Raw genomic sequence first — 11,002 nt, 5'->3', positions numbered from 1 at the left:
AAGTACTGATGGGGTGGTCATAATAATCTGCCCACTCAATAGATAGATAGATAGATAGATAGATAGATAGATAGATAGATAGATAGATAGATATAGCTAATATGCAAACTGTCCCCTTGGGAGTTTGCCCAGGAGACCGTGAGTTCGATCACTCTCTATGACATGCACTGACCACCAGGGGGAAGCGTGGAACAAAGGAAGGCCCCAGCTGGCAGCCAGAAGGCCCTGATTGGCCCTGATCGTTAGCCAGGCCTAGGGACCCTACCCGTGCATGAATTTCATGCATGGGGCCTCTAGTTGGTTAATAAAAGTAGTTAAATGTAGTGCTCTATGGGAGAGAGGAGCAGATGGAAGAGGAGGCAAGCAATGCAGAGGGGAAAGACAGGGACTCTGAATGAGTCCTGGAGGAGCCCCAGGAATGCAGCCTGGAACCCACCAAGTCCTTACATGAGGTGCCCTCTAACACAGCACCTATGCTGGCTCTGTGGCACACTGCCTGCTGGGAGTCCTTACATGAGGTGCCCTCTAACACAGCACCTATGCTGGCTCTGTGGCACACTGCCTGCTGGGAGTCCTTACATGAGGTGCCCTCTAACACAGCACCTATGCTGGCTCTGTGGCACACTGCCTGCTGGGAGTCCTTACATGAGGTGCCCTCTAACACAGCACCTATGCTGGCTCTGTGGCACACTGCCTGCTGGGAGTCCTTACATGAGGTGCCCTCTAACACAGCACCTATGCTGGCTCTGTGGCACACTGCCTGCTGGGAGACCGCACCGGTTTGGAGGAGGCTCCTGGAGCCATGCCAGGAGCTCAGGGGTCCAGGGTTTGGTCCTGACGCCTGTGGCCCATGCACTGCCCACCAATCACAGCTCAGAGGTTTGGAAATCGCTGCTCTAAGGTATTAACATTCAAATATATAAATATAGCAAACTAAGATGCTGAAACAACTTTGGATAACTTTATTAGTCAGAAGCGCCCATACTTCTAATCACATCATGACATCTGTATCCATTTGAACAATACACATAACAATCAAGCACGTTGACAATTTTAGTGAGAAATTTTGTCAGAACACAATTTACTAGAATTCAAAAGCAGAAGCAAAACTACCTTTACTTAAAAAAAAAAACCAGTGTAGTTCAACGAAACACTCAAGTGAGAGTTCTATATACAAGAATCAATTACCAAGAATTGTTTATAATCTATTTTAGAGATTACACAGGGAAAAATTCTCAGTCTCAGTAACTTCTCATAAAATTTCACTTCAAAAAGTTTATGGTAAAAACAATCCACATGTACTTTCTACTTACTTTTGGAACACTAAAAGAGCAAAAATAGATGACTAGGGTTACATGTTTACAACCAATACAGGAATCACACTAAAAGGACTTTTTCATAATTTCATTATAGATAATACATTAAAAATGTTACTACAAAATCATTTTTGAAATAGCAGAATTATTTCATATTTTCTTTGAGTGAGTGAGTGTGTGTGTGTGTGTGTGTGTGTGTGTGTGTGTGTGTGTATAAGAAACAAGATAGCCCTAGCTGGTTTGGCTCAGTGGATAGAGTGTTAGCCTGTGGACTGAAGGGTCCGGGTTCGATTCTGGTCAAGGGCACATGCCTGGGTGGGGGCTTGATCCCCAGTAGGGGGCATGCAAGAGGCAGCCAATCAATAATTCTCTCTCATCATTGATGTTTCTATCTCTCTTTCTAACTTCCTCTCTGAAATCAATATAATAAAAAGAAACAAGATAAAAATTGGACGGGGCACACACTCAAGACAATCTCATGTAAACTATGTAGCCAGTGCTTCACACTGAGCTTTGATTATCAAAATGACATGCTCAGTATTCTACAAGAAATGCAGGCAGCCCTGGCCCTGTGGGCTGGGTGTCCTCCAGACACAACAGGGTTGCGGCTTGATTCCAGGTCAGGGCACAGGCCCTGGTTGCAGGCTTGATCCCCAGAAGGAGGCATGCAGGAGGCAACCCCCTTCTGACATGGACGTTTCTCTCTCCCTTTCCCTTCCTCCCTCTCTAAAAATCAATAAAAAATCTTAAAATAAAAAAAAAGTACAGGCAAAAAAAAGTATACAAGAGTGATTTCCAACCGGGAGCCATACTTAGGGTATGGCATGGTATCTGAAAACATACACGTATAGGAAACATTGTCTACAGTCATGATTACTATGATATACTTCTTTTTTTTTTTGTATCTAGATATCATTGTAGTTTATAACAGAAAATTCATTTAAATACATTATTATAACCAGAGTGGTATTTTGACATTATGCATTTTCTCAATCAACATAGGACAGTGATGGCAAACCCATGACACGCATGTCAGAGGTGACGCGTGAACTCATTTTTGGGGTTGATTTTTCTTTGTTAAATGGCATTTAAATATATAAAATAAATATCAAAAATATAAATCTTTGTTTTACTATGGTTGCAAATATCAAAAAATTTCTATATGTGACACGGCACCAGAGTTAAGTTAGGGTTTTTCAAAATGCTGACACGCTGAGCTCAAAAGGTTCGCCATCACTGACATGGGACCATTATGATGCTTAAGTGCATGATATTTTAGAGCTTAAAAGGAAAACATATTCTAAAGCAGTAAATCACCAGAACAGTAAAGCAAGCCCTGCCCTACAAGTCAGGGGAAGTAGCTCCAGCTACACCACCCCTTTCATCAGGTCCTTGACCTTACATGGACTCTTTAAAAAGATAGCATGTGACTTACCCAATGAGATTGTTTTATTCTAAAAACTAGTGGCCCGGTGCACAAAATCCATGCACATTAAAAGGGAAGATACCCAGACCCAGCCAGCCCCACCCCCATTGGGCGAGACCCAGACCCGGCTGGCCCCACCCCTGTAACGTCCCCGGCTGGCACCGGGCAGGGATGCAGCGTCATGTCCCCACCCACCCATGTGCGCCTCATCAGGCACGCAGCCCTGCCCACCCGCACCTGCTACGCACACAGCCTCCTGCTGATCGGTCATTACTGCATGAGGGCGTCATGAACATTAGCATATTAGCTCTTTATTATATAAGATGTTTTCTTCTCAAATGTTTGTAACAAATAATTCAGAAGCCCAGTTAATGTCACAACTTCAGTTACCAAAACCAAAAAAGTATACTAATACACTTGGTGATCTTTTTCAAAATTATTTACTTTGTATGTATATTTACTTAACATAATTTCATGTAACAATTATTTTTACAGACAGATAATAGAAGCTATCACTCCAACCAGAGTCTCACTTGCAGACAGTTCCAGCACCAGAGGCACCATGGGCATAACACCTCATACACAGCTCTTACAACATGCGTTCTCCAAACTGCATGCAGGCTTCACATTATCACAGCAAACAGTTCCTCAACATACATATTTGTATATTCATGTGTACTGGTATGTGTATACATCTGTATAATGAAATACAAGAAGAATAAAGAATATGATAAAAATTGTTATTTTTATTAGAGAAATAATGGAGTAGAGGGAGTGTGATGACAGGGGGATTTCTCTCTTTATATACTTTTTCATACATTCTGTACAAATCTCACACATTTTGACCTATTATATTTTTAAACTAAAATTTAATTTTAAAAATGTAAGTGAAATATGGTTATTGATTCTAAATAATAGATTTAAATGGGAAGTCAGAAATCACTCTGTCCAACCTCCAATGCATATAGGGATCAGTTTAATAGGGCTTACTTATGTTTTTCTAATATCTTAGAAAAACGATACAGAAAAATGAACCAAAGTCAAGAACCAGAGACACTATCAGTGACGACTAGGAGGGTGGTCTGGGACAATTCAGAGACACTGCTAAACACACCCAAAAGACTGTATTCTTCAACAATAACTAATAAATGAAGCCTAATTAAAATTAATATTTTAAATTAACAGAGATTATATGTTTAAATTTATCTGGACTTACACTTAATCTGTACATGTCAATAAAGACAGACCTACTAAACTGTTTCAAATATATGTAAGCAAAGAAAAATCTTTCAAAGAAATTTGAAAGAATGGTTCTATTATACACATTGAATTAATAAATGATTTGCCCCAATTTTCCTATAATTCAAACACTGATTTTTTTATAAAATACAGTAACAGTTCTTATGAGTTAAAATATAGATATCTTAATCATGACAAAGTTTAGAAGCATATACAGCGAAGAAAGTGTATCTGATTAATACTTGAAAAACATATTCAAAGCTAACTTGTTAATCTAGTAAAAGGATGTGGTATATTACTTAATATGTCCCCAAAAAGGCAACCTATAAAAGACATCTGTAAAATGTATCAAAGCATTAAAGCCTATTTCAAAGAATATACATAATTATAGCAATGCAAAACATATGGGCAGCAAATAAATAGGTAAGATTAAAAGAATTCTACCAATAACTACAGTGTTTTAATCACAAAACCTATTATTAACAAAAAGACAGTGTGGCAGGATAGTAAGAAGCTAGGAAGTGAAATGGGGAAAGTGGAATAGGGAAACTGAGACAAGACAATTAAACAAGGCCGAACAGCCAAAGCCGGTTTGGCTCAGTGGATAGAGCGTCGGCTTGCGGACTGAAGGGTCCCAGGTTCAATTCCGGTCAAGGGCATGTACCTGGGTTGCGGGCACATCCCCAGTGGGAGATGTGCAGGAGGCAGCTGATCGATGTCTCTCTCATCGATGTTTCTAGCTCTCTAGCTCTCTCCCTTCCTCTCTGTAAAAAATCAATAAAATATATTTAAAAAATAAATAAATAAACAAGGCCGAACAGTGTGGGCAGCTTGCAGCCAGCCTGTGAATCCCAAGACCTCATCCTCCCCCACCAAGGACACTTGAGAGCAAATGGTTTACACCTTCCCTCACCAGAGAACACATAGCGCAAGCCCCCCTGGCCTGGGAAAACAGAGAACAAACAGCCAATTAATGCCACTTGTTCCAGCTAAATCCAAGGACAGGTGAAGTCTGGGGGACAAATAACAAAAACCCCCAAAGCATCTGGATGGTATCACTTGAGAGAGCAATGTTAGGCAGGATAAACAGCTGCTAGGGCAGGAGGAGGGAAGGGGGAAGGGGAGTTTATCTCACCCACTGATCAGTCAGCAGTCTGGGGACTTGACGAGATAAAATTGCCAGATGATCTAATAAATTCCGTGAAAAGTCACAGCAACGTAAAAGGGGGACCTTGAAATCTAGTCTGACAGGTGAACCTTGAAACCTATAGGGGGAAGTATAAAACTCTTGAACCCACACCAGGCGGGACGCTCAGACTAGCTCAGTTGCCCATTTGTGCTTTATGCCAAGTGTATTCTTAACAAATTTGCTTGCTTTGCTTCAACACTGCTTTCTATCACTTGTCTGAATTCTTTCCCACGAGCACAGGAGGGGAGGACCTCCTCTGACTTGGGCAGCTCTCGGTGACAACAGTGATGTTACTATGGTCATTAACACTATTTCTGAAGTGTTGTTCTACCTTCATAGTATCATGTCACTCCTTGTGGATTTCCATAATAGGGCCTTCTTTAAAGGCCCCCAAACTGACCAAAGTCCTCCCAATAAGGCCCTCAGAAGCCCTTACAGGACCTGAGAACAGTGACCTCACAGCCATCTGTCATGGCACTTGACTCAGTCCCCTGGAGGAATATTCACTAGTCTTAAAGTCACAGATACAAGAATGCTATTGTCTTGGTATACATTTTCCATATTCTTTAAGGAATAAAATACAAATACATATAAAGCCCTTATAAAACTATGAAGAGCCATCAGTGACTTACTATTGACTATCCGTAGGTACACTGTGGCAATGAAGCCTCGAACAACCTACCAGGCAGATGGTGCTACCTGTGTTTGACAGATGTAAAAGCAGAAATCTGCACTGCAGAACCTCACCACCCAGACAGCTGAGGAGTATAACTTCACTGTCTTTGACTGCCAAAGGAGTTACAACTAACCCTTGTAGGTATGCTACATTACATCAACAGCCAAAATATAACGCATTTACATGGAATAGTCTTACATACCGTAAAATTCTGCAATATTTTCATGTGGAAGCCACAGAGTTTGAAGCTCGGAAAACTAAGGACCCTTACGAAACTGAAGAATATCAGTTTCACAACTAAGACACCTCTAAAAAGATTCTATCTAGAAGTATTTCCCCATCTTTTCAGCATCATTCTTGGTATACACTAATGTTCAATACTCGATTAATGAATAAAATAGTGTATGTTGTCATTCTTTCAAAAGTTTGGTTACCTCAAAAGGATTATCCCATTTATATTTTCACTGGGGGAAAAAAACTTATTCTTCAGTCAACTTCTCCCTTCATTTACTTATTAGTAAATTACAATGATACTTCATGTTATCAGCATTTTTTATCTTAATCATGTACATTGTTCACTAGTTGAAACAGATTCACTCAATTTCATGGCTTAGAAATACTCACAAATATGGAAAATAAAAAAAACAATCTTTTGGTAAGCAGTATAAATGGGAAAACAACATTTAGCTTTCAATACTGTAGCTACCAATTTTAAAATACATCCTGTGAACAAAGGTAGGCACTACTACAAACACCAACCTTCAAAGCAAATGTCTATACTTAACATATTGTAGTGGGGCAGCTATTGCTAGTCAAGTAAAGTATTTTCTGAGCCACTGATAAATACAGCACACTGTTCTCGGTAAAAAAATACAATTTTTCCTTCCCAGCTGATCTTTCAGAAATATTATTCATGTACTACACACAAATGACTCAAATTATTGTTTCAACTTCCAAACAAGCTCCATGTTACAAAAGTGTCTAATACTGACAAAGCATCTTTTTTCTTGTAAACCAGTAAAAAAAAAAAAAGACAAAGGAATTATGGGTAATGGAATTCAAACCACAGAACACATTATAATAGGTTATTAGTGAGGAAAAATTAGACTGCAATTTAATTCATAATAAAATTTATTTACATACCAGCACAGAATATCCCTGGGACTTCACTCCTCACTATTACAGTCCGTACTTTCTTATCAGATTTTAAAGCATCCACAGCTTTTGAGAGCTAAATATAAACAGGGAGGATAAGAAGAAAAAGGGAGAACATTTTTCAGGTTGATGTCAACACTATAGCTTAATTTTAGAAGCAAAGAGTTTAATCTTTACACTCACCATTTTAACGAGATTTTTACTGAATGAATTTTTGGCATGAGCTCTGTTTATTCCAAGCACCACAATTCCTAGTTATGAAAAAAGCACAAGCACTTGAGTTAGTGAGTGTTCAGGGTACAGACTCCCACACAGCTAGTTAACTGGACACTTAAGAAATCTACCACCTCCTCGAAGTGCCCTCCAAGAGCTTAGTTTTGTGTTTACCTTCTGTTTCAAGCATATATTTTAAAGAATGTGGTACTGTAACATATTTATAAAATCAATCTTCTGCTTCATATTCACTGCTTTTCTTCTGACTGATACAGAAGAGCTTTAGAACATCATGTCCCTACAATTTATCTCTTTAAGCACCACCAAGATAATCAGCATATTTAAGTACACTTTATACCACCAAGTTAGACTAACTAGAAGGAAGGACACGCTTACTAGTGAAAATTCTCAATTACAGCGTACTACTTAAAATGCGGTTGTATCACCTTCACCTACCCACAGAACTAATGGCTAACAACAAACCCTTGGCACAGGCAAGGACAGCAGGACCAGCTTTTTGCTGGTGGTATTCATACCAGATATTACCACCTCAATTACTCTTTTTGTCATACTAACTAGTTTTCATTATCTCCATCCCAAATTTCTCTCCCTCTATTGCATATATGTAAAATGAAGGCACTTCCATTTGGAAATCTAACAAGCAACTCAACCTCAATCTATAGAAACAAAGTTCATTCTATCTCCCACAAAGCCCAGCTCTCCCTCCTAACTTCCCTAGTTTTATCAGAGACCATCACCTAAATCCAGGCTCTCATTCTAACTGCTGCAGTCAGATCAATATTTCAAAAATAATTCTAAGCATATAATTTAACCCCTGCTTAAATACCTTTAATTTTATCTTATTTCCAAAATGTCTGAGTTCAAAGACCTTAATTTGATATTCAAAGTTGTATATACCTGTACTCAACCCTGTCCTGAGTAAGCACAAATTTTCCTTGTATAACAGAAATGCCTTTCATCTAGTTGGGAATGGAGGTGGGTGTTAGGTCTGATCAAATAATTGGTCAATACCCTATCCCCTGGGAACTGACCTACTGGACCACTTCACAAAAGAAAGTCCCCTTCACTTGACCACATTCCACTTACTAAGACCATTATCCTTCTCCTGTGGACATTCCCAGGATCTGGAACTGCCCAGAGAATTCTCTGCCCAGAAAATGCCCACCTAGGAGTCCTTTAAAATCTCTGACTCCCCGCCAATGGGTGCTGATGCCAATTTGGGGCTCAACCCATCTGCTATCCAGATGACCTCATAAATTCATAATCCCTCAATACTTAAGCCTCGTGCCTTCCTCCTTCATCGACCCTAACATTTGATGCCAAAACCGGGGAGGATTCCACAGGGAAGGGAAGCCATCACCCTGGCTTCGCTTACCCCGAGTTTGCTACTCAGAGAGCAGTAGGCAGTGGCAGCTCATCTTGGACTTGCCTCCGAATCCTACTTGGTGATTTGATCACCAGCCTCGATCAGGCCTCCCTCCCTTGAGGGCCCTCCTGAACCAGCCAAGGAGGACACCGGATCAGGAACCTCTCCTTCTCCATAGCTGACCCTCCATCCCACACTGGCCAGTCTTCTCTAAGTGAGTGACATTCCACAATTTCATCTGGAGTCTTCTGTCCACTCTCTCTCTTACTGACTTCTCAAAGGTCTCTCTTCTCAAAAGCCCTAGCGCTAGGCCAGAAGGCTTCCCAGTAATTCAGCCCGGATCCTTCTGGACTGGGGACACCCAGTCTGGGGGGTCACGCCTTGTTTCTCATGGTGATTTGTTTAGCGTTGGGGACACCTGCCCTAAGCAGTCACCTTTGGATTTGTGATCCGTCACTCAGCCTTCCTCTCTCGTGGGCCACGCTAGACTCCCTCTGCACACTCACAGGGCAGGTCAGGCCCAAGGCCCTCATTTTCTTTTCTAACACTGTTTGGCCACAATGTGAGCAAAATAATAAGTCTCAATGGCCTGAAAACTGCACTTTCCATTTTAACACATTGTGCAATTTAGATAATTGCTGTCACTGCAATGAAAAACGGTCAGAGATTCCCTCCGTCCAGGCCTTTTCACCCTTCGGTCCCAATCGTCTCTCTGCCAGTCCTGCCCTACCCGTCAGGTCCTTCTCCTTCACACAAAACATCACCCCTAACACTTCTGATTCTGAATCTACTTTTGACCCAGCAGACCACCGACCGCTACCCTCTTTTATTCCTGTGCCCCATCTACCCCGGAGGGAGGGAGCAGAAACTGAGGGAACTGTCTGGGTAAACGTCTGATTCTCTATGTGGGACCTCGCACAGATTGGGAGGCCTCTGGGGTCTTTTTCTACCGACCCCACCACCTTTACCACCTTTACTGAGTAGCTGACCCAGTCCTATGACCTGACCTGGCACAACGTCTATGTCCTCCTGTCCTCCTCTCTCACCCCGGGACCATGCTGTGCCCTCCACAGACAAGACTTGGTGGCCAACCCAGTTGGCGCTGATGTGGTCCCCCAACTGACCTGAGATGGGACTAAAGGTTCCTTCCCGACCCCACCACCTTTACCACCTTTACTGAGTAGCTGACCCAGTCCTATGACCTGACCTGGCACAACGTCTATGTCCTCCTGTCCTCCTCTCTCACCCCGGGACCATGCTGTGCCCTCCACAGACAAGACTTGGTGGCCAACCCAGTTGGCGCTGATGTGGTCCCCCAACTGACCTGAGATGGGACTAAAGGTTCCTTCTCCAGGGAACCAGCCAGACTCAAAAGTCTGTCCATAAGGCGGTCAGCTATGACACAATAAAATCACTCAGGGCCCTGACGGAAACCCAGCTCTCCTCCTCCCCCACCTCAAGGAGGCCTTACGGAAATTTACCACCTTAGACCCCACCTCCGCAGAAGGAACCCTTCTTCTGAACACTCACTTTATAGCCCCATCGGCCCCCGACATATGCCATAAACTTCAAAAAACAGACACGGTAAACAAACATCTCAAAAAGACTTTATTAACCTGGCCTCTAAGGTCTTTAATAATGGAGACGAGGAGACCCAAATCCAACAACAAGGGGAGATCAGGCCAAGGCTGAGGCCCAGGAGACCTTCCAGCTCCTACCTACTGCTCTCACAAACCCCAAACGAAGTGCTGGTCCTCCAACAAGGGTAGGACAGGGGTTAAGCCTCCTCCAGGCCCTGTTTCAAATGCAACAAGGAAGGACACTGGGCTAAGTCCTGCCCAAACCCAAGACCCCCGCCTGGGCCCTGCCCAAGGTAAAGAAGGAAAAGCCACTGGAACTCAGGCTGTAGTCTGTCCCCTCCAGGTCAGACCTCAGCCAGCGCAGCAAGGCCACCTTATGGATCTGGTTTGGAGCTTCCAGACCTCCTGGGATTGGGCATTGAAGACTGAAGCTGCCTAGGCCCTGACAGGGCCCCACAGACTTACATCACCAGGGCAGAGCCTCGGTAATGATTTTGGTGGCACATAAGCCAATCTCCTTTTTAATTGACACCTGGTGCCACTTGTTCTGCCCTCCACGAATTCACAGGGACCCTTGTCCCCTCCTTAGTCTCTGTTATGGGGGTTGACGGACTAGTCTCACAGCCATTAGCCACCTCACCTCTACACTGCATCTTACTAGACACCCCCTTATCCACCCTTTTCTTGTTCTACCTCGGTGCCCGGCCAGGGCTGCAGTGCATCCCCTCATAAAGCCAGTTGTCCCAAACCACAGTCACCTACCTCGGTTTCACTCTCACCCCACAAAGCCGAGCCATTCCTTGGACTGTAAATGCATTTTT

The 11,002-nt window shown here is 42.6% G+C and overlaps 1 protein-coding gene across 5 annotated transcripts in view; it reads right to left on the bottom strand.

Moving 5' to 3' along the window:
* LOC102772397 (methylglutaconyl-CoA hydratase, mitochondrial-like) overlaps positions 1–11,002 on the bottom strand; it is a 28,705-nt gene that overhangs the window by 952 nt on the left and 16,751 nt on the right. For 3 of the 5 annotated variants that reach the window (XR_001514189.1, XR_001514188.1, XR_001514190.1), the window contains 3 exons: positions 7,185–7,252; positions 6,990–7,077; positions 3,169–3,437 (listed from right to left, as the gene is read on the bottom strand). Coding sequence is in view for 1 of the 5 variants with exons in the window: in XM_015565293.1 (XP_015420779.1) it covers positions 6,990–7,077; positions 7,185–7,252 (156 nt within the window). In the remaining 4 variants the exon portion in view is untranslated. Of the gene's footprint in view, positions 1–3,168; positions 3,438–5,222; positions 5,247–6,989; positions 7,078–7,184; positions 7,253–11,002 lie in introns of those variants that run through there. The other 2 variants (XR_001514191.1, XM_015565293.1) reach the window with 2 other exon arrangements.

The sequence above is a fragment of the Myotis davidii genome, unplaced genomic scaffold (assembly GCF_000327345.1).
Source record: "Myotis davidii unplaced genomic scaffold, ASM32734v1 scaffold1580, whole genome shotgun sequence".
In the NCBI taxonomy this organism is placed as follows: domain Eukaryota; kingdom Metazoa; phylum Chordata; class Mammalia; order Chiroptera; family Vespertilionidae; genus Myotis; species Myotis davidii.
The sequence above is the reverse complement of the archived record's forward strand: the minus strand, read 5'-3'. Positions and strand labels throughout refer to the sequence as shown.